Below are 24,510 nucleotides of genomic sequence, written 5' to 3' on the forward strand. Positions count from 1 at the left end.
GCCCTCAAAGCTCATCACTAAGCTAAGGACCCTGGGACTAAACACCTTCCTCTGCAACTGGATCCTGGACTTCCTGATGGGCCGCCCCCAGGTGGTAAGGGTAGGTAACAACACATCCACCACACTGATCCTCAACACTGGGGCCCCTCAGGGGTGCGTGCTCAGCCCCCTCCTGTACTCCCTGTTCACCCATGACTGCACGGCCAGGCACGACTCCAACACCATCATTAAGCTTGCCGATGACACAACAGTGGTAGGCCTGATCACCGACAACGACGAGACAGCCTATAGGGAGGAGATCAGAGATCTGACCGTGTGGTGCCAGGATAACAACCTCTCCCTCAACATAATCAAGATAAAGTAGATGATTGTGGACTACAGGAAAAGGAGGACCCTGAGCATGCCCCCATTCTCATCCACAGGGCTGTAGTGGAACAGGTTGAGAGCTTCAAGTTCCTTGGCGTCCACATCACCAACAAACTAACATGGTCCAATCGTCGTGAAGAGGCAACTTTAAAACCTATTCCCCCTCAGGAGACTGAAAAGATGGGTCCTCAGATCCTCAAAAGGTTTTTCAGCTGCACCATCGAGAGCATCTTGACGGGTTCCATCACTGCCTGGTATCGCAACTGATCGGCCTCCGACCGCAAGGTGCTACAAAGGTTTGTGCATACGGCTCAATACATCACTCTGGGGACAAGCTTCCTGCCATCCAGGACCTCTATACCAGGATTTGTCAGAGGAATGCCCTAAAAATTGTCAAAAACTCCATCCACTCTAGTCATAGACGGTTCTCTCTGCTACTGCACGGCAAGTAGTACCGGAGCGCCAAGTCGAGGTCCAAGAGGCTTCTAAACAGCTTCTACCCCCAAGTCATAAGACTCCTGAACAGCTGATCAAATGGCTACAAGGACTGTTTGAATTGCCGCCCCTCCCCCCACCACCAACTTCTACACTGCTGCTACTCTCTGTTAATATCTACGCATAGTTACTTTAATAACTCTAACTACATGTACATATTACCTCGGCACCGGTGCCCAAGCAACATTGACTCTGTACCGGTACCCCCCTGTATATAGCCTCCACATTGACTCTGTACTGGTACCCCCTGTATATAGCCTCCACATTGACTCTGTACTGGTACCCCCTGTATATAGCCTCCACATTGACTCTGTACTGGTACCCCATGTATATAGCCTCCACATTGACTCTGTACCGGTACCCCCCTGTATATAGCCTCCACATTGACTCTGTACCGGTACCCCCCTGTATATAGCCTCCACATTGACTCTGTACCGTAATAACCTGTATATAGCCTAAACATTGACTCTGTACCGTAATACCCTGTATATAGCCTCCACATTGACTCTGTACCGTAATACCCTGTATATAGCCTCCACATTGACTCTGTACCGTAATACCCTGTATATAGCCTCCATGTTGACTCTGTACCGTAATACCCTGTATATAGCCTCCACATTGACTCTGTACCGTAATACCCTGTATATCGCCTCCACATTGACTCTGTACCGTAATACCCTGTATATAGCCTCCATAATGACTCTGTACCGTAATACCCTGTATATAGCCTCCACATTGACTCTGTACCAGTACACCCTGTATATAGCCTCCACATTGACTTTGTACCGTAATTCCCCGTATATAGCCTCCATGTTGACTCTGTACCGTAATACCCTGTATATAGCCTCCACATCGACTCTGTACCATAACACCCTGTATATAGCCTCCACATTGACTCTGTACCGTAATACCCTGTATATAGCCCAGCTATTGTTATTTACTGCTCCTCTTTTTTTGTTATTATATTTGTTATTCTTACCTTTTTTGGGGGGGGGGGTTCTGAAAACTGCATTTTTGTTTAAAGGGCATGTAAGTAAGCATTTCACTGTGAGGTATACTACACCTGTTGTATTCAGCAGTTCACTGTAAGGTCTAATACACCTGTTGTATTCAACATTTCACTGTAAGGTCTACACCTGTTGTATTCAGCATTTCACTGTAAAGTCTACTACACCTGTTGTATTTAGCAGTTCACTGTAAGGCCTACCTACACCTGTTGTATTCAGCAGTTCACTGTAAGATCTACTACACCTGTTGTATTCAGCAGTTCACTGTGAGGTCTACTACACCTGTTGATTTCAGCATTTCACTGTAAGGTCTACTATACCTGTTGTATTCAGCATTTCACTGTGAGGTCTTCCTACACCTGTTGTATTCAGCATTTCACTGTCAGGTCTACTACACCTGTTGTATTCAGCAGTTCAATGTAAGGTCTACTACACCTGTTGTATTCAGCATTTCACTGTAAGGTCTACTACACCTGTTGTATTCAGCAGTTCAATGTAAGGTCTACTACACCTGTTGTACTCAGCATTTCACTGTAAGGTCTACTACACCTGTTGTATTCAGCAGTTCACTGTAAGGTCTACTACACCTGTTGTATTCAGCAGTTCACTGTAAGGTCTACTACACCTGTCGTATTCAGAATTTCACTGTAAGGTCTACTACACCTGTCGTATTCAGCATTTCACTGTAAGGTCTACTACACCTGTTGTATTCAGCATTTCACTGTAAGATCTACTACACCTGTTGTATTCAGCATTTCACTGTAAGGTCTACTACACCTGTTGTATTCAGCATTTCACTGTAAGGTCTACTACACCTGTTGTGTTCAGTGCATGTGATTAATACAAGTTGATTTGATTTGTGCTCCCCAGGTACAAAAGGACGTTTAAAGTGCAGCAGGATGTTTGTTATCGAGAGATCTGTGAACCACCGCTGCCCAAGAAAAGTCCCAGTGAGTTACACCAACGTGAATAGAGGATATTACTGTACTGAAGAAAGTCATTCAAATATAATAACAATCCGCTTGTTTTCTCTTGTTTCAACAGACAGAAGAACCAACAGCCAATCATAATGGTTCTGTGATACATGTCAAATTGTATTTGTCACATGCCTCCCATACAACAGGTGTAGATAGACCCTACAGTGAAATGCTGACTGACCAGCCCTTAACCAACAGGTGTATATAGACCCTACAGTGAAATGCTGACTGACCAGCCCTTAACCAACAGGTGTAGATAGACCTCACTGTGAAATGCTGACTGACCAGCCCTTAACCAACAGGTGTAGATAGACCTCACAGTGAAATGCTGACTGACCAGCCCTTAACCAACAGGTGTAGATAGACCCTACAGTGAAATGCTGACTGACCAGCCCTTAACCAACAGGTGTAGATAAACCTCACAGTGATATGCTGACTGACCAGCCCTTAACCAACAGGTGTAGATAAACCTCACTGTGAAATGCTGACTGACCAGCCCTTAACCAACAGGTGTAGATAGACCTCACAGTGAAATGCTGACTGACCAGCCCTTAATCAACAGGTGTATATAGACCCTACAGTGAAATGCTGACTGACCAGCCCTTAACCAACAGGTGTAGACCTCACAGTGAAATGCTGACTGACCAGTCCTTAACCAACAGGTGTAGATAGACCTCACAGTAAAATGCTGACTGACATACAAGCTTTTTCCTCAATGATGTGGAGTTAAAATAAGAAAATAAAAACATGAGAAATAAAACACACTTAGATGACCGCTGTTGTAGGATGACCCCTGTTGTAGGATGACCCCTGTTGTAGGATGACCCCTGTTGTAGGAGGACCCCTGTTGTAGGAGGACCCCTGTTGTAGGATGAACCATGTTGCCCAGAGATTGGCCTGTAGGATGACCCCTGTTGTAGGATGACCCCTGTTGTAGGATGACCCCTGTTGTAGGATGACCCCTGTTGTAGGATGACACATGTTGTTCAGAGATTGGCCTGTTGTAGCCCCAGCTTGAGTAAAGACTATCAAGCCACCAACTGGAACGATGAGAATTGGCTGCTCATCAATAACAAAATGTACGAGAAACAGTCCAGACCAGTGTAAAATCAAAACATGATACATACCTCATCACTTCCATGTTATCGGTTTAGTCTCTCAGCTCAGGAAAATGTGTATAGTAGGCCTGTCTGTTTTATCACAAGCAAACGCTATCTAAAATACCATGGTCTTACAATGCCCCCCCCCCCAAAGATTCAACCGTTTTCCCTCAGCGGCCAAAACAACAACAATCACTACTGGAAAATGAGTGTCTGTTTTTATGGTTCTAGACTCTAAAACCAACGTCACTGCTATCTATCATGTAAATAGTGTTTATAGGCTGTTTTCTAGGTTAATATTTTAATATTAATAATAAAAAGTTTAAAAAAAATATGTAATTTTGTGGCATGTTTTTATTTAAATCTGTATGTACAATTTCATTGTGCATGAATGTCTAAAACTTACAGATGTTTTTATGTGAAACAAAGTAGACTCGATAATTGGAAAGTGTAGGCCGTCTATTTGGAGATTGCATATGAGTTCTCTGCATGCATTGCATAGTAACCCACCACGAGGCGTCTATATTGTATCAATGTGATCATATTTTACGATAGTCTCTGATTTTATTTAAGTTATAGTCTAATTAAGCAAAATGGGTCTTTTTTTGAATTAAGGAAACAGGCTAAAACAGATCTGTTTAGGCCAAACAACATCTTAACCACACACCTGTAATGTAGTTAGCACACGTTATGCTGTTCAGTATTGCTCGTTGTTTGTTATATGAGAACCCCTTATGCTGTTTGTTATATGAGAGCCCATTATGCTGTTCAATATAACTTGGTTTATGTCTCCTTTTGCAAAGTAGACGTTGTAAATTACCATTCATCTCCTCTGCATGCTCGAAAGCTTCCATTCAGGTTTTCCCCCCCCTGCGAAATTTGAAGACAGGTGTGCTTCCCAGACCATGCATCTTGTCATCATTGTGCACACACTGCTGATGAATAGGCCATAGAGATAGATAGAGGACTCATCTTTGTATCTGTGCCATTATAGAGTACGTGACAGCACGAGCAGCGCCGTTGAGGCTACCTCCATTTTGAAGTAGGACATATTCACGATTGGCTCATTCCTCCTAATGACCCGGTTGGACATCACTTCAACTGGGTTTCAACCAGTGAAAATGGCTAGCGAGTTAGCAGCATGCAACTAGTACTGTTTCTATCTTTGGCGTCACTCTCTCTGTGACCTTGAAGTAGTTGTTTCCTTTGCTCTGCAAGGACTGTGGCTTTTGTGGAGCGATAGGTAACGACACTTTGTGGGAGGCAGTTGTTAATGTGTTCAGAGGGTTCCTGGTTCAAGTCCAGGGTTGGGGCGAGTGACGAAATCAACACTGTTATATGGGACACCAGGAGGGATCAACCAGTGAAGTTGGAAGTCCCACCAAATCGACTACATTAAAATGGTGGAAGCCCTCAATGGCGCTGCCCATGCTAAGTGGCTTTTTGGCCGCTAGAGTCCTCTATTATTCTCTATGGTATAGGCACACACGCACCCTTCTTTGCCTCCTTCCCCAGGCCCCTCCTCTTTCCAATGAAATCTGAGATTGCAAAGGGAAGGTAGAACGAACTGTGTGACTCTAGCCACAATAACGATTAACTACAATAGTGCAATTTGTGGTTCACCTTCAGAATAAAAGTCCCCGATTTGAAAGTGATTCAAACGGATACAAATGTTAGACTCATCATGCCATATTTGGAATAGATCATGCTAAATGAGATCGGAATGTTATATACATGAAACAAAATACAATCATTTGTTAATTTGACACAACAACAAAAATCTGTTCAAATCGCACTGTGGATGTAGTAGACTTTATAATTGCATTGGGGTGAGGCATCTTTATATGCACTAAACAACCTAACCTATGGATGAAATGGGGTATCAGCCAACTCAGTAACACTCACAGAACACAACTGTGTAGAGTTTTAGTGTCTTTAGCTCTTATTGCAGGACAAAGAAAACCAGTGTGAAACATTCAGCTTGTTAAAGCTATGGATAATCAGTGTGAAAACAAGGCAGATGTTTACGGCAAGAATAGGAAAGAGCTCATCCTTGAACTTAGGTAGATATTCAAGATGATGGGACCAAAGGCTACTTTGCACTGCATATAACCCAACAGAGTGGGACGTGTATCATGTGCAAAAATAAACCGGCAACATTCATCACAGCTATGTAATCCATGCACCCCAGACATTACTAGTAGAGATGGACATGACAATAGAAAACAACCTGCCTCCACATGTACCTCTATCCAGACATTACTAGTAGAGATGGACATGACAACAGAAAGCAACCTGCCTCCACATGTACCTCTATCCAGACATTACTAGTAGAGATGGACATGACAACAGAAAGCAACCTGCCGACACATGTACCTCTATCCAGACATTACTAGTAGAGATGGACATGATAACAGAAAGCAACCTGCCTCCACATGTACCTCTATCCAGACATTACTAGTAGAGATGGACATGACAACAGAAAGCAACCTGCCTCCACATGTACCTCTATCCAGACATTACTAGTAGAGATGGACATGACAACAGAAAGCAACCTGCCTCCACATGTACCTCTATCCAGACATTACTAGTAGAGATGGACATGACAACAGAAAGCAACCTGCCTCCACATGTACCTCTATCCAGCATACAGAGCAAGCACTCATATGAATTGTCTAGTGTAATCACGTTTTCAGATAAATGTACATTTTTCATCATGTATATCATGTATTAGGATCAACATTGGTATATATATATATTTTTTTTTTAACCTTTATTTAACCAGGCAAGTCAGTTAAGAACAAATTCTTATTTTCAATGACGGCCTAGGAACAGTGGGTTAACTGCCTGTTCAGGGGCAGAACGATAGATTTGGTTACTTTCGGTTACTAGTCCAACGCTCTAACCACTAGGCTACCCTGCCACCCCTACACTCTAACCACTAGGCTACCCTGCCACCCCTACACTCTAACCACTAGGCTACCCTGCCACCCCATATTAACTGTACTCAGGAAACTAAATCTACAGTCTATACGTTTGAAAAAGTAGAACAATTATTTTCTGAAGCTACATTTGTAGGGGTAACATATCGTAGAACATAAAGCACAAAGACATGGGATTTTCACCAGACGCAGACCACTCATTTGTGCATTGACAGGTGCGATGGCAAGCATTCTCCTGTTGAAATTCCCCATTCCATATAAGAGTCTACCATCTCCACGAACTAGAGAGGATTATGACACAATAAGAGAGGGAAAGTGGTTTAGTGGTGGCATATAGATGTCGATAACAATCTGGTTAAGATTTAGTGGTGGGATTATAGATGTCTACAACAATTTGGTCAAGATTTAGTGGTGAGATTATGCACATTAAGACCTTCCTAATATTGAGCCCCCTTTTCCCCTCAGAACAGCCTCAAGTCGTCAGGGCATGGACTGTACAAGGTGTCGAAAGTGTTCCACAGGGATGGTGGCCCATCTTGACTCCAATGCTTCCCACAGTTGTCTCAAGTTGGCTAGATGTCCTTTGGGTGGTGGACCGTTCTTGATACACACAGGAAACTGTTGAGCGTGAAAAACCCAGCAGCGTTGCAGGTCTTGACTCAAACCGGTGTGCCTGGTACCTACTACCATACCCCGTTCAAAGACACTTAAATATTGTGTCTTGCCCATTTACCCTCTGAATGGCACACATACACAATCCATGTCTCAATTGTCTCAATGCTTCAAAATCCTTCTTTAACCTGTCTCCTCCCCTTCATATACACTGACTGAAGTGGATTTAACAAGTGACATCAATAAGGGATCATAGCTTTCACCTAGATTCACCTGGTCAGTCTATGTCATGGAAAGAGCAGGTGTTCATAATGTTTTGTCCACTCTGTGTATATGTCTACAACAATTTGGTCAAATCTGGCTTTAAAAAAAAAAATGCATTTCACTTTTATTTAACCAGGTCGGCCAGTTGCGAACAAGTTCTCATTTACAACTGCGACCTAGTCAAGATAAAGCAAAGCAGTGCGACAAAAACAACAACACAGAATTACACATAAACTAACGTACAGTCAATAACACAATAGAATAAGTCTGTATACAGTGTGTTCAAATGAAGTAAGGAGGTAAGGCAATAAATAGGCCATAGTGGCGAAATAATTACAATTTAGCAAATTAACACTGGAGTGATATATGTGCAAATGATGATGTGCAAGTAGAAATGCTGCTATAAATACTGGTGTGCAAAAGAGCAGAAAAACAAATATGGGGATGAGGTAGGTAGATGGTTGGATGGGCTATTTACAGATGTGCTGTGTACAGCTGCAGCGATCGGTAAGCTGCTCTGACAGCCGATGCTTGAAGTTAGTGAGGGAGACATGTCTCCAACTTCAGTGATTTTTGCATTTCGTTCCAGTCACTGGCAGCAGAGAACTGAAAGGAAAGGCGGCCAAAGGAGGTGTTGGCTTAATGAAACAATCATAATATTAAGTTATAGAATAATGAACTCCTTACAGCAATACCAAACTGAAATCAAGGGCATTCTGTACAGATTGGATATTGTCCTTGATTATGAATTCTGGCGTTGATGCCCACTGTCAGACGAAGGCAGTTGATGTATCTATGTATGTTTGTTTTCCAAAGCAGTCCTTTCAGGGTAAAGAATTAACCAATTTTTTGACAAAGGACTGTTGTATGAGTTGACAGAACACACAGTACTTGTTTAGAAAGATGTAGCTGAGTGATATAATTTTATGATATGCCTGTTTTGAATTACTCATGAAGTTAATGAAATCATCTAATGAAATATAGATTGCTTGAATCTCAGAGGTTTCATTTTGTGTTTCATGTCATCTTTACAAAGTTGTGTTCTGTGAGTGTCACTGAGTAGAATGATAGCCCATTTCAAAGGGTGCACAGTCTCTAATTTAGACTGTACACATCCAATATGTACTGTATGCTCAATGCCCACTGTAGGCTGTATGCTTAATGTGTCTCATTTCACACTGTTTTTTTCAGAGACCCACAATAAGAGCTAATACTATAATATTTGTGTAAACTGTACAGAGTTCTGTTTTGTGAGTGTCACCAAGTAGGCTGATACCCCATTTCATGGGTGCAACATCCATTGGTTAGGTTGTACAGTAAACATTAGTATGCCCACAATGCAATTCTACTACATCCACGGCACAATTGCAACTGATGTTTACTTGTTTTGTGTCAAATTAACAAATTATTGTCTTTTGTTGAATTAATATAACAACTGTTCCGAATATGGAATGATTCCAATATTTATATCCGTTTGAATCACTTTATTTTGGGAGACTTTTATTTTGAAAGCGAACCACTCAATCCACTATTTGGGAAGTATGCCGGAGGGCATGGGACAGAGAATTGTATAGTTCCGGTGGATAAAGTTGTGTATGTCAACTGTAGGGGCGCTCGTGTTTAAAAAAACAACAACTTTATTTAACTAGGCAAGGTAGTTAAGAACAAATTCTTATTTACAATGACGGCTTAACTGTCTTGTTCAGGGGCAGAACAACAGATTTTTACCTTGTCAGCTGGCCCAACGCTCTAACCACTACCCTGCCGCTCCATGTTACTGGCGATCGGTAGTGTTTGGAGCGAAAGATGCAGGTTGAAGTGGCCAGAGTCAGGGTAGTGCAGGTGTTGAATGCTGAGGCAGTGAAGAAAGTAGAGGAAGATGGGTCAAGGCTGAGGGATCCTGAGAGGATCCCTGTGAGTAGTAGATCTGTGCCAGCACAGAGGGATAGGCCAACGACTGATATATGCTTCTTAAGAGTTCATAGAAATGGTTATCAACTGTACCACAGAAATGCAATGTAAATCACAGAAAATAGATGTGGTGGAAGCTGCAGAGAGCTATTTTGGTATATGAGATTTCACTTCAGAGGGGTTACAGGGTGTGTTGAGTGGTGGTGTCCCGTCCTTCCAGGTCGTTGGCACGGTGCAGGAACAAATAGGTTCAAAGTAGTGGAATGGGGTAGTGGGTTTTTAATGAGTGTAGGTGGCAGCTGCAGTGAATTACCTGGGTGTATAAGATTTTACTGCAGAACAGTTTATGGGGTGGTGATTGTTATGAAATAGTGTTATATAGGTGTAGGGTTAGTTGGTGGTGTATTTTTTTTTCCTTTTTAGGAACAGGAATAATGAAGAGAATTTAATGTAGATAGGCCGTGACTGGCCTTCCACTATAATGTTGTAGGTGATGGTGTGTGCACCTTTAAATCGGATGTGATCCGCCAACCCCAATGAAGAAGAAGAAGTTCACTATTGTGGCTAGCTTCACACAGGTGGAAGAACGGACCATGAAAAGATAGATATGTTATAATCGTGGAAAATCTGAACTACTTATATTTTCTAAAATGAAATAGATCAGAGTAATATAATACGTGTAAAAGATTGCGAATCTAGAATTGTATTTGAACATTTACAAACTTGACAAGAACCAACAAACCAAACGGTCGAGTCTGGTCGAAGTTAGCTTGTTCGGCTAATCAGTTAGCTAGCTAGTCAACTATCAAGAAAAACGGTTAAACTCCAAACAAAAACTAAAAAATGATCGTTTAAACATCAAATCGTTTCCTTTTAGGAATTAACTTTTGAGCTACGGATGAAAAAAAAAAGTGTAAGAAAATCCCAACTCGTGAAGAAACACAACAGCTAACAGCTACAACTGTAATGTTGTTGGGGCAACGGGGACTGGTTCTCCGCTGTGGCAACCCGTCGGTGTGTCGACGCTGGACACCTTGGGTTCAGTGGCGACTCGGGGGTTTCTTTTTCCTGCTGTTGCTGGAAGGGACCTTGTGTCTCGCCAACCCCAGCATTAGCACTGTCTCTGCTCTAGACATCAACAACCACCCCAGTGTCAACGTCTACATGAGTGAGGAGGAGGTCAGCAAGCTTTTGGGTAAGCACACACACGTATATATATATTTCTTATAAAGGACTTAATTAAAAAAACGGCTAACTAGCTAGCAGTTGTTAGCTGTTGGCTCATGTTAATCATAACTATTTAGTTAGGTATCGGGCATAGGAGTTAGTTTTACATGTATGTGGTACTGGTGTGTGTTGTGAGGGTGTACTGTATACTCTGCTGTATACTCTGGACTGCTTGTAAAACAAACTGTCTAACTAACTAGTTAGCTAACGTTAACCAGCTAAGCTACACCGGTTAGGTAATAACTTCAGGTGAGTCCAAACAATATGGACAGCTGAGGAAGTGATTTTCTTTTCCGAGTAACGTTAACTCATTCATAGACGGTAACAACCGTTCAAGCCTATTGACGGTAGTGTCTTCTGGACCTGGTAAATGACGCTCGATCTGAACGTTAACGCAATACTTACGGTAATAATATATCTATGGTATATTGGCGATCACATAATATAATGTGCATCCCGACACCTACTATGCGGGATGGAAACAGGACCCCCCCCCAGAACTGAACAGACCAGCGAGCCCAGGTTACATGTATTCTAAGCAAAGCGCCTGCATTAACTTCTTAGAAGTGTGTATATATATATATATATATATATATATATATATATATATATATATATATATATATATATAAAAATGAATCTGAGATCTTGTTAAACCATCACATAATGGTATGTCCATTCTCACATGAGCCATATGAACCCATTGCATGAACATTAGGCGATGGCCTAGCTTCTATGCTGTTTAATGAACATTCAATGGGTGACTGTTGTTTGTGTTGTTACTGAAATTAGGCTATGCCTATGTTCTGACTACCAGTGTAATAACCATTATACCACTAGTGCAAAAACAGCCATCCTGTTCATTGATGTTTTTAATATGGGGGTTTGTTAGCTAGCTAGAGATATGCACTAGAAGGTGGGACGGGTAGCAGTTTGGAAGCAGTCATTATCGTAGTGAGTGCCACGGCAATACTAGGTATTTTTGCTGGAGCAACTATTTCCACAAGCTGAGAGAAGCTCTAACAGCCTCTGGTAATATGGACTTTGTCCAATTTGGGATGCACAAATGGATGTGGTCCCATTTGGGATGGACGTGGTCCCATTTGGGATGGACGTGGTCCCATTTGGGATGGACAGGATTCACAGATGGACTTTGACCTCTCCACATTATAATTGGAAGAAGTGTAAACCCTTAACTGCCTATTAGCTAGAAAGGCCAACTTCTAACACATGTGGTCTAGTAGCAGCTGGTTAAACAAAGGTTAGCCGTGTGATGGAAAAAAAATCATGTCCAAGTCAAGAAAGCTTTACCAGCAGCAGCATTGTACTCATGTCTTCTTGTTCAAACCCTATGCAGATACTTCAGTGAGTATAATTAGATCCAACGAGTGGAAAAAGATTAGGAGTTGAGAAATAAAGTTGACATTATAAAGAACATTACCCTTGTTTCTACAGTTGGTGTGTTATTTAACATGTTTTATTCTGTTGCTAATATTCATAACATAGAAATATATAACTTTTATTTAAAATACTTAAATAACATCTATTTTTGTGGATCCCCTGGTTGAATACCCCTTGCTGTAACATTATCTGTATTTTCTGTCATTATTTCTCTATTACGGAGTCCTCTCTAGTCACTTTGAGCAAAATGCTCTTGGATTGACACAGCCTTCTCTCAAGGGATTGACTGCAGTGAGCCCTAGCGATATTGTCTGTTTTTCACAAGGGGATTGACCGCAGCCAGCCCTAGCGATATTGTCTGTTTTTCACAAGGGGATTGACCACAGCAAGCCCTAGCGATATTGTCTGTTTTTCACAAGGGGATTGACCACAGCAAGCCCTAGCGATATTGTCTGTTTTTCACAAGGGGATTGACCGCAGCGAGCCCTAGCGATATTGTCTGTTTTTCACAAGGGGATTGACCGCAGCGAGCCCTAGCGATATTGTCTGTTTTTCACAAGGGGATTGACCGCAGCCAGCCCTAGCGATATTGTCTGTTTTTCACAAGGGGATTGACCGCAGTGAGCCCTAGCGATATTGTCTGTTTTTCACAAGGGGATTGACCACAGCGAGCCCTAGCGATATTGTCTGTTTTTCACAAGGGGATTGACCGCAGCTAGCCCTAGCGATATTGTCTGTTTTTCACAAGGGGATGGACCGCAGTGAGCCCTAGCGATATTGTCTGTTTTTCACAAGGGGATTGACCACAGCAAGCCCTAGCGATATTGTCTGTTTTTCACAAGGGGATGGACCGCAGTGAGCCCTAGCGATATTGTCTGTTTTTCACAAGGGGATTGACCGCAGCGAGCCCTAGCGATATTGTCTGTTTTTCACAAGGGGATTGACCGCAGTGAGCCCTAGCGATATTGTCTGTTTTTCACAAGGGGATTGACCGCAGTGAGCCCTAGCGATTTTGTCTGTTTTTCACAAGGGGATTGACCGCAGCGAGCCCTAGCGATATTGTCTGTTTTTCACAAGGGGATTGACCGCAGCGAGCCCTAGCGATTTTGTCTGTTTTTCACAAGGGGATTGACCGCAGTGAGCCCTAGCGATTTTGTCTGTTTTTCACAAGGGGATTGACCGCAGTGAGCCCTAGCGATTTTGTCTGTTTTTCACAAGGGGATTGACCGCAGCGAGCCCTAGCGATTTTGTCTGTTTTTCACAAGGGGATTGACCGCAGTGAGCCCTAGCGATTTTGTCTGTTTTTCACAAGGGGATTGACCACAGCGAGCCCTAGCGATATTGTCTGTTTTTCACAAGGGGATTGACCGCAGCGAGCCCTAGCGATTTTGTCTGTTTTTCACAAGGGGATTGACCGCAGTGAGCCCTAGCGATTTTGTCTGTTTTTCACAAGGGGATTGGCCGCAGCAAGCCCTAGCGATATTGTCTGTTTTTCACAAGGGGATTGAACGCAGCAAGCCCTAGCGATATTGTCTGTTTTTCACAAGGGGATTGGCCGCAGCGAGCCCTAGCGATATTGTCTGTTTTTCACAAGGGGATTGGCCGCAGCGAGCCCTAGCGATATTGTCTGTTTTTCACAAGGGGATTGACCGCAGCGAGCCCTAGCGATATTGTTTGTTTTTCATAACATTCTAATTGTATATTGCGCCAAATGTGCACCCACACTCGCAACGTTATCTTGGAACATATTACCGTTACCCATCGCCGGTCAGCAACTGAGCTGTAAATACGGCTGTATTTTGAACGTTGAGATTTGCAGAAATGTCAAGTCTCTTTGGCAAAGGAGTGGAATGTTATCCTGAGTACCAGTCTATTTCGCTAAAGAGACTGCTACTGAGACTACCAGATTTATACATCCGGTGAAACATCTGGCTCCTTGTTCTATCTGTGCCGCGACTGCATGACCACTGCAGACAGAGATGAGAGGAGAAAATAGAGCGCATTTTAATTGTGCCGTTAGAACGCTGACCGTGGACATTTTGCCTGACATTTTGCCCCAAAATGTCATGACCATCACAGCCCTAATGTGGTTCTACTTTCCCATATCCGACCCAACTCCTGTGACTCCTGCAGCCGCTAGCCACTCTGTGACTCCTGCAGCCGCTAGCCACTCTGTGACTCCTGCAGCCGCTAGCTACTCTGTGACTCCTGCCGCCGCTAGCCACTCTGTGAATCCTGTAGCAGCATATCCTTCTGACAGCCTGGGTACCAATCTGTTTTAGCTAATATTCCGCTCCTTGTACTCGGTGTCATGTGGAAACGTTTAGCATAACAGGAGTGTCAAGGAGTGAAACTATAGCCAAACAGACTGGTACCCAGACTCCTTCTGCCATGGCTGTTTCACCTTTGTTTAGGTAACAGGTGCTGCCTCTTCGGGCAGCAAGCAAAGCGATTGTGCAGATTTAGTGACTGAGAATGAAAGGGTAATTTGTAAGGGACTGTGATCCTTTGGGGAACGGACCTAGAGTTGGGCTTCTGTTCTGCTACATAGATATCACATTAACATCAGGAGCTTCTGCCTTTTTATCATGGGGTTATGTCCTAAATGGCAGCCTATTCCCTACATGGTGCTCAATTGGCCCTGGTCAAAAGTAGTGTACTACAAAGGGGATAGGGTGCCATTTTGGGGAATAGGGTGCCATTTTGGGGTCATCTTGAGGTTGGACTAAAAAAATATATTGAAGAGTTTTTTTCTGGCTGCATATTGAATTCATTCCATTAAAAATAGGACTCTTCTTTATTTAGGTTTTTCCACAAGAAGTGATTGTTTTGTCACAAACTGGTTGGCGTAGCAAAAGCACAGCTACCAGATATCGATCCTACCGGACACTAGTTGAATAAGGAGTATGCTTAGACCTGAGATCAACAGCAAAACCCTCTCGTCTCCTCTCTCTGACCCTGGACTCCGAAAGAGAAGACGTGTGTTCCTGCTTTCCACTCATCCCTCTCAGACGTTTCCTCTCCTTCTCTCTGGGGTCTGCAAAGCTCTGTAATTCATTTTACAGATACTTATCAGACTCACTTTACTGCAGGATTCACAGCAGTCACAGAGTGGCTAGCGGCTGCAGGAGTCACAGAGTGGCTAGCGGCTGCGGGAGTCACAGAGTGGCGAGCGGCTGCGGGAGTCACAGAGTGGCGAGCGGCTGCGGGAGTCAGAGAGTGGCGAGCGGCTGCGGGAGTCACAGAGTGGCGAGCGGCTGCGGGAGTCAGAGAGTGGCGAGCGGCTGCGGGAGTCAGAGAGTGGCGAGCGGCTGCGGGAGTCAGAGAGTGGCTAGCGGCTGCGGGAGTCAGAGAGTGGCTAGCGGCTGCGGGAGTCAGAGAGTGGCTAGCGGCTGCGGGAGTCAGAGAGTGGCGAGCGGCTGCGGGAGTCAGAGAGTGGCGAGCGGCTGCGGGAGTCAGAGAGTGGCTAGCGGCTGCGGGAGTCAGAGAGTGGCTAGCGGCTGCGGGAGTCAGAGAGTGGCTAGCGGCTGCGGGAGTCAGAGAGTGGCTAGCGGCTGCGGGAGTCAGAGAGTGGCTAGCGGCTGCGGGAGTCAGAGAGTGGCTAGCGGCTGCGGGAGTCAGAGAGTGGCTAGCGGCTGCGGGAGTCAGAGAGTGGCTAGCGGCTGCGGGAGTCAGAGAGTGGCTAGCGGCTGCGGGAGTCAGAGAGTGGCGAGCGGCTGCGGGAGTCAGAGAGTGGCGAGCGGCTGCGGGAGTCAGAGAGTGGCGAGCGGCTGCGGGAGTCAGAGAGTGGCGAGCGGCTGCGGGAGTCAGAGAGTGGCGAGCGGCTGCGGGAGTCAGAGAGCGGCGAGCGGCTGCGGGAGTCAGAGAGCGGCGAGCGGCTGCGGGAGTCAGAGAGCGGCGAGCGGCTGCGGGAGTCAGAGAGCGGCGAGCGGCTGCGGGAGTCAGAGAGCGGCGAGCGGCTGCGGGAGTCAGAGAGCGGCGAGCGGCTGCGGGAGTCAGAGAGCGGCGAGCGGCTGCGGGAGTCAGAGAGCGGCGAGCGGCTGCGGGAGTCAGAGAGCGGCGAGCGGCTGCGGGAGTCAGAGAGCGGCGAGCGGCTGCGGGAGTCAGAGAGCGGCGAGCGGCTGCGGGAGTCAGAGAGCGGCGAGCGGCTGCGGGAGTCACAGAGCGGCGAGCGGCTGCGGGAGTCACAGAGCGGCGAGCGGCTGCGGGAGTCACAGAGTGGCTTGGGTAGGATATGGGGAAGTAGAACCACATTAGGGCTGTGATGGTCATGACATTTTGGGGTCGAGGTTATTTGTCAGACAAAATGTCCACGGTCAGCGTTCTAACGGCACAATTAAAATGCGCTCTATTTTATTCCTCTCATCTCTGTCTGCAGTACAACTGCGACCTGGTCAAGATAAAGCAAGGCAGTGTGACACAGACAACAACACAGAGTTGCACATGGAATAAACAAACATACAGGACTAATGAGTCCACCCCGGTTGTGTCTCATATTTCTCTGCTGCTTTTTGAATGGTGGAACATGATTGGCTGTATTTACATTGCAGTCAGTCTGCTCCCATCCCTGGAGCTGACACACCATGTAAACAAGGTTGGAGACGGAGTCTTGGTGTTCTCAGCATTTACAGGAGATGGCACGTTTCTCCCTGATTGCCTAAATCAATAAGTACGGTAATATGGTGATAGTTACATTCATAAGACATAGGCCTAAGTAGTGTAATATGACAATAGTTACGTAAGACATAGGTCTAAGTAGTGTAATATGACAATAGTTACATAAGACATAGGCCTAAGTAGTGTAATATGACAATAGTTACGTAAGACATAGGCCTAAGTAGTGTAATATGACAATAGTTACGTAAGACATAGGCCTAAGTAGTGTAATATGACAATAGTTACGTAAGACATAGGCCTAAGTAGTGTAATATGACAATAGTTACCTAAGACATAGGCCTAAGTAGTGTAATATGACGATAGTTACGTAAGACATAGGCCTAAGTAGTGTAATATGACGATAGTTACGTAAGACATAGGCCTAAGTAGTGTAATATGACGATAGTTACGTAAGACATAGGCCTAAGTAGTGTAATATGACAATAGTTACGTAAGACATAGGCCTAAGTAGTGTAATATGACAATAGTTACATAAGACATAGGCCTAAGTAGTGTAATATGGTGATAGTTACGTAAGACATAGGCCTAAGTAGTGTAATATGACAATAGTTACATAAGACATAGGCCTAAGTAGCGTAATATGACGATAGTTACGTAAGACATAGGTCTAAGTAGTGTAATATGACAATAGTTACATAAGACATAGGCCTAAGTAGTGTAATATGGTGATAGTTACGTAAGACATAGGCCTAAGTAGTGTAATATGACGATAGTTACGTAAGACATAGGCCTATCACCATATTACACTACTTAGGCCTATGTCTTACGTAACTATCGTCATATTACACTACTTAGGCCTATGTCTTACGTAACTATCGTCATATTACACTACTTAGGCCTATGTCTTACGTAACTATCGTCATATTACACTACTTAGGCCTATGTCTTACGTAACTATCACCATATTACACTACTTAGGCCTATGTCTTACGTAACTAAGTAGTGTAATATGGTGATAGTTACATTCATAAGACATAGGCCTAAGTAGTGTAATATGACGATAGTTACGTGAGACATAGGCCTAAGTAGTGTAATATGGCCACAGTTTTAGAAAACACTTTTACTTGTTGATGCTAGGCCATCTGGATTGTCTCATCAGGCTGAAAGGGAGGTTGTCAAATTTGGTTAGTCCTGTATGGTTGCGTTCTCCGTCTCCTGGTAGAGAAAACATGAGTTTTTTTGTTTTTGGTCAAATCAAATCCAGCTGTATTGTAACCGTGAAAGGGATAAGGCAGGTTCCCTCGGAGGTGCTTTTTAGAAGTAGGTCTGTCAGGCCGTGTACCAGGGTCTTCTCTAAAGGACCTACAGGTAACACTGCCACAGAGAGGGGACAGAGACTCAGTCAGTGACCATACATTTCTACATGCATTTACAGCCCTTCTACCTACCTCTAGTGTTGTTGTCCACTTGCCTGGTAGTGTTCCCCCTCTCGGTGTCCTTGTTGCTTCTTGCTAGCCTGGTATTGTTCCCTCTCTCTGTGTCCTTGTTGCCTTCTATTAGCCTGGTAGTGTTCCCTCTCTCGGTTTTCTTGTTGCTTCTTGCTAGCCTGGTAGTGTTCCCTCTCTCGGTGTCCTTGTTGCGTTCTATTAGCCTGGTAGTGTTCCCTCTCTTGATTTCCTTGTTGCCTTCTATTAGCCTGGTAGTGTTCCCTCTCTCGGTGTCCTTGTTGCGTTCTATTAGCCTGGTAGTGTTCCCTCTCTCAGTGTCCTTGTTGCGTTCTATTAGCCTGGTAGTGTGTCCTCTCTTCCGGTTTCCTTGTTGCGTTCTATTAGCCTGGTAGTGTTCCCTCTCTCGGTGTCCTTGTTGCGTTCTATTAGCCTGGTAGTGTTCCCTCTCTGTGTCCTTGTTGCGTTCTATTAGCCTGGTAGTGTTCCCTCTCTGTGTCCTTGTTGCGTTCTATTAGCCTGGTAGTGTTCCCTCTCTCAGTGTCCTTGTTGCGTTCTATTAGCCTGGTAGTGTTCCCTCTCTCAGTGTCCTTGTTGCGTTCTTTTAGCCTGGTAGTGTGTCCTCTCTTCCGGTTTCCTTGTTGCGTTCTATTAGCCTGGTAGTGTTCCCTCTCTCGGTGTCCTTGTTGCGTTCTATTAGCCTGGTAGTGTTCCCTCTCTCGGTGTCCTTGTTGCGTTCTATTAGCCTGGTAGTGTTCCCTCTCTCAGTGTCCTTGTTGCGTTCTATTATCCTGGTAGTGTTCCCTCTCTCGGTTTCCTTGTTGCTTCCTGAGCAGTTGCGTTCTATTAGCCTGGTAGTGTTCCCTCTCTTCCGGTTTCCTTGTTACTTCCTGAACAGTTGCGTTCTATTAGCCTGGTAGTGTTCCCTCTCTTCCGGTTTCCTTGTTACTTCCTGAACAGTTGCGTTCTATTTCGGCCTTTCTGTTCAACAGCTGTGCTATACAGCCTACTTGGTGCCGTCCAGGGAACTACATATATATGTGTGTCCAGAGCATGGAGGCGCTACCAGGAGACAGGCCAGTACATCAGGAGACCGTAGGAGGGCAACAACCCAGCAGCAGGACCGCTACCTCAGCCTTTGTGCAAGGAAAAGCAGGAGGAGCACTGCCAGAGCCCTGCAAAATCACCTCCAGCAGGCCACAAATGTGCATGTGTCTGCTCAAACGGTCAGAAACAGACTCCATGAGGGTGGTAGTATGAGGGCCCGACGTCCACAGGTGGGGGTTGTGCTTACAGCCCAACACCGTGCAGGACGTTTGGCATTTGCCAGAGAACACCAAGATTGGAAAATTCGCCACTGGCGCCCTGTGCTCTTCACAGATGAAAGCAGGTTCACACTGAGCACGTGACAGACGTGACAGTCTGGAGACGCCGTGGAGAACGTTCTGCTGCCTGCAACATCCTCCAGCATGACCGGTTTGGCGGTGGTTCAGTCATGGTGTGGGGTGGCATTTCTTTGGATGGCCTCCATGTGCTCGCCAGAGGTAGCCTGACTGCCATTAGGTACCGAGATGAGATCCTCAGACCCCTTGTGAGACCATATGCTGGTGCGGTTGGCCCTGGGTTCCTCCTAATGCAAGACAATGCTAGACCTCATGTGGCTGGAGTATGTCAGCAGTTCCTGCAAGAGGAAGGCATTGATGCTATGGACTGGCCCGCCCGTTCCCCAGACCTGAATCCAATTGAGCACATCTGGGACATCATGTCTCGCTCCATCCACCAACGCCACGTTGCACCACAGACTATCCAGGAGTTGGCGGATGCTTTAGTTTAGGTCTGGGAGGAGATCCCTCAGGAGACCATCCGCCACCTCATCAGGAGCATGCCCAGGCGTTGTAGGGAGGTCATACAGGCACGTGGAGGCCACACACACACTACTGAGCCTCATTTTGACTTGTTTTAAGGACATTACATCAAAGTTGGATCATCCTGTGGTGTGGTTTTCCACTTTAATTTTGAGTGTGACTCCAAATCTAGACCTCCATGGGTTTATACATTTGATTTCCATTGATAATTTTTGTGATTTTGTTGTCAGCACATTCAACTATGTAAAGAAATAAGTATTTAATAAGAATCATTCATTCAGATCTAGGATGTTATTTTAGTGTTCCCTTTATTTTTTTGAGCAGTGTGTGTGTGTGTGAATATATATATATATATATTCATTCATTCAGACCTGCATTAAACCCATTGAATTGAAAGTGTATCGTTGTGAATGGAAAATAGGAAAATTACTGCGAGCCACAAATTAAGTACTATTGATCTAGGATCAGTTTTGCCATATAGATTATTACTGAATGAAGAGGGGACCTGATCCTAGATCAGCATTCCCATTCTGAGAGGCTTCATGAATACAGGCCCTGACCTTCGTTCCCGGCACGTTCAACTATCATTCAGAAGAATGTTAAGAGTCAGAAGAAAGACATCCGGGAAATAAATGTTAATTAACGAGAGGGAAGGAAAGCACGTACCAGACCATTCAGGTGAGCTGTGGTCACTGGCACCATCAGGGCTGGAAGGTTGAGTTATGGACCAAAGAACCAGGGCTAGGAATGGTCAGGGACCTCACGCTGCAATATTTTTACGATACTTAGGTACCGATATGAATTGCGATTCTCGCGATTCTATATGTATTGTGATTCGATAATGTGATTTAAAAAAAAATATATATATATATATTTTTGTTTTATAGTGATTCGATGTTCCAAACATATTGCTCACCATGTCTGCTGCAGAGAGATGAAAAAATGTTTCGATCAGTCATGGAATTAGAAGTGCTGAAAACATATTGGCTCTCTATTTTAAGAGAATTTGGAGAACAAGCTATAAAGGAAAATGCTGGGTTTTGGTGTCAGCTACAGTCAACAAGCACAAAAATATGTATGATATGTAATAGATATGTAACTGTATAATATTTTTTTCCACATCACTAGAATTCCTGAGGTTCATTGATATGCAAGAGCCTATGACACATTTGCACTGATACAAGTCTGACACAGTTGATCCTGACAGTTGTTCCTGATCGTGACAGTTGATCCTGGTCCTGACAGTTGATCCTGACAGTTGATCCTGACAGTTGATCCTGACAGTTGATCCTGACAGTTGTTCCTGATCCTGACAGTTGATCCTGACAGTTGATCCTGACAGTTGTTCCTGATCCTGACAGTTAATCCTGACAGTTGATCCTGGTCCTGACAGTTGATCCTGGTCCTGACAGTTGATCCTGATCCTGACAGTTGATCCTGATCCTGACAGTTGATCCTGACAGTTGATCCTGACAGTTGATCCTGACAGTTGATCCTGATCCTGACAGTTGATCCTGACAGTTGTTCCTGATCCTGACAGTTAATCCTGACAGTTGATCCTGGTCCTGACAGTTGATCCTGACAGTTGATCCTGGTCCTGACAGTTGATCCTGACAGTTGATCCTGACAGTTGATCCTGACAGTTGATCCTGGTCCTGACAGTTGATCCTGACAGTTGATCCTGACAGTTGATGTTGATCCTGACAGTTGATGTTGATCCTGACAGTTGATGTTGATCCTGACAGTTGATGTTGATCCTGACAGTTGATGTTGATCCTGACAGTTGATCGTGATCCTGACAGTTGATGTTGATCCTGACAGTTGATGTTGATCCTGACAGTTGATGTTGATCCTGACAGTTGATGTTGATCCTGACAGTTGATGTTGATCCTGACAGTTGATCCTGACAGTTGATCCTGGTCCTGACAGTTGATCCTGACAGTTGATCCTGACAGTTGATGTTGATCCTGACAGTTGATCCTGATCCTGACAGTTGATCCTGATCCTGACAGTTGATCCTGATCCTGACAGTTGATCCTGACAGTTGATCCTGATCCTGACAGTTGATCCTGACAGTTGATCCTGATCCTGACAGTTGATCCTGATCCTGACAGTTGATCCTGATCCTGACAGTTGATCCTGACAGTTGATCCTGATCCTGACAGTTGATCCTGATCCTGACAGTTGATCCTGATCCTGACAGTTTTCGGTTTCTTTGTTGCGTTCTATTAGCCTGGTAGTGTTCCCTCTCTTGGAGAGGGAACACTACGGTACAACCAACTATCTCCAATAATATTGTGAATACGTGACATCGCTTAAAATAATAACCCGATATTGTAACTATCTATTCTAAACAACCAGGGAACTGTACGGTAGGCCAATATTACCTAGCCAGGTGAACAACCAGAGAACTGTACGGTAGGTCAATATTACCTAGCCAGGTGAACAACCAGAGAACTGTACGGTAGGCCAATATTACCTAGCCAGGTGAACAACCAGAGAACTGTACGGTAGGTCAATATTACCTAGCCAGGTGAACAACCAGAGAACTGTACGGTAGGCCAATATTACCTAGCCAGGTGAACAACCAGAGAACTGTACGGTAGGCCAATATTACCTAGCCAGGTGAACAACCAGAGAACTGTACGGTAGGCCAATATTACCTAGCCAGGTGAACAACCAGAGAACTGTACGTTAGGCCAATATTACCTAGCCAGGTGAACAACCAGAGAACTGTACGGTAGGTCAATATTACCTAGCCAGGTGAACAACCAGAGAACTGTACGGTAGGCCAATATTACCTAGCCAGGTGAACAACCAGAGAACTGTACGGTAGGCCAATATTACCTAGCCAGGTGAACAACCAGAGAACTGTACGGTAGGCCAATATTACCTAGCCAGGTGAACAACCAGAGAACTGTACGGTAGGCCAATATTACCTAGCCAGGTGAACAACCAGAGAACTGTACGGTAGGCCAATATTACCTAGCCAGGTGAACAACCAGAGAACTGTACGGTAGGCCAATATTACCTAGCCAGGTGAACAACCAGAGAACTGTACGGTAGGCCAATATTACCTAGCCAGGTGAACAACCAGAGAACTGTACGGTAGGCCAATATTACCTAGCCAGGTGAACAACCAGAGAACTGTACGTTAGGCCAATATTACCTAGCCAGGTGAACAACCAGAGAACTGTACGGTAGGCCAATATTACCTAGCCAGGTGAACAACCAGAGAATTGTACGGTAGGCCAATATTACCTAGCCAGGTGAACAACCAGAGAACTGTACGGTAGGCCAATATTACCTAGCCAGGTGAACAACCAGAGAACTGTACGGTAGGCCAATATTACCTAGCCAGGTGAACAACCAGAGAACTGTACGGTAGGCCAATATTACCTAGCCAGGTGAACAACCAGAGAACTGTACGTTAGGCCAATATTACCTAGCCAGGTGAACAACCAGAGAACTGTACGGTAGGCCAATATTACCTAGCCAGGTGAACAACCAGAGAACTGTACGGTAGGCCAATATTACTTGGCCAGTTGGTTGAAATGCAGCTGCTCACTAAAGGCCCATTACAATGTGTGTTTTTACGCAGTCCTCTCGACAGTGGTAGTCCTGGGCTGACTGCTTGCCCCAGGATGAGCTCTTTGTTTGTCAAGTCTCTGGTGCTTTTCAGGTTGGCACAATGCCTGGGTTGCTATCAGGCCTATATATATATATATATATATACCACTCTCTTTTAACACACACTGCCTGCTGTAAACTAAAAGGAATGGATGGATATGGAATCATGGTTATATAATTTAAAAAAAAATATGGATACACATTCAGAGCATTGAACGTTCTAGTCAGTTATTTGGGAGTAAGGTTGTTTTGGGATTCTATTTTCTTTTGTCTTTTCTTTTGGGTAACTTAAAAAACAATTGAGCCATGTCATGAGGAGAATCCCTCTGGGGATAAATAGAGAAGAACCAGACACAGCCTTCAGAGAACCAGACCTCTTAAAAGTAACCTGGGCTTTTCCTCCAGGCTTCGACACAGACCGCAGCATCACTAACTGTTTTCCCACATGACTGACCGTCAGGCTGGTGACTTGTCTCGTAAATCCTTCTGTTTGACACTGGGTGCTTTGCGAGCTGTCTCCAGTTCCCTCATCACCTGGCGTTCTCTCCTCTCTTCTCCACCCCCCTCGTCTGTTGGGGCTAAAGAGATCTCCTCGTGTCCTCTGGACAGACTCGGATCCCCATCTCCTCCCGGGTGTCCTCTGGACAGACT

The 24,510-nt window shown here is 44.7% G+C and overlaps 2 protein-coding genes across 6 annotated transcripts in view; both read left to right on the forward strand.

Moving 5' to 3' along the window:
- Positions 1-4,277, forward strand: part of sned1 (sushi, nidogen and EGF-like domains 1) — a 138,530-nt gene extending 134,253 nt beyond the window's left edge. For both annotated transcript variants that reach the window (XM_064936189.1, XM_064936190.1), the window contains 2 exons: positions 2,739-2,818; positions 2,913-4,277. In XM_064936189.1, the coding sequence (XP_064792261.1) occupies positions 2,739-2,818; positions 2,913-2,938 (106 nt within the window). In that variant the 3' untranslated portion in view covers positions 2,939-4,277. The remainder of the gene's footprint in view (positions 1-2,738; positions 2,819-2,912) is intronic.
- A 5,941-nt stretch (positions 4,278-10,218) lies between these two features.
- The window catches only part of ryk (receptor like tyrosine kinase), a 128,410-nt gene continuing 114,118 nt past the window's right edge, over positions 10,219-24,510 (forward strand). For all 4 annotated transcript variants that reach the window (XM_064936191.1, XM_064936194.1, XM_064936192.1 and 1 more), the window contains exon 1: positions 10,219-10,869. In XM_064936191.1, the coding sequence (XP_064792263.1) occupies positions 10,641-10,869 (229 nt within the window). In that variant the 5' untranslated portion in view covers positions 10,219-10,640. The remainder of the gene's footprint in view (positions 10,870-24,510) is intronic.

This window comes from Oncorhynchus masou, chromosome 24 (genome assembly GCF_036934945.1).
Source record: "Oncorhynchus masou masou isolate Uvic2021 chromosome 24, UVic_Omas_1.1, whole genome shotgun sequence".
In the NCBI taxonomy this organism is placed as follows: Eukaryota; Metazoa; Chordata; class Actinopteri; order Salmoniformes; family Salmonidae; genus Oncorhynchus; species Oncorhynchus masou.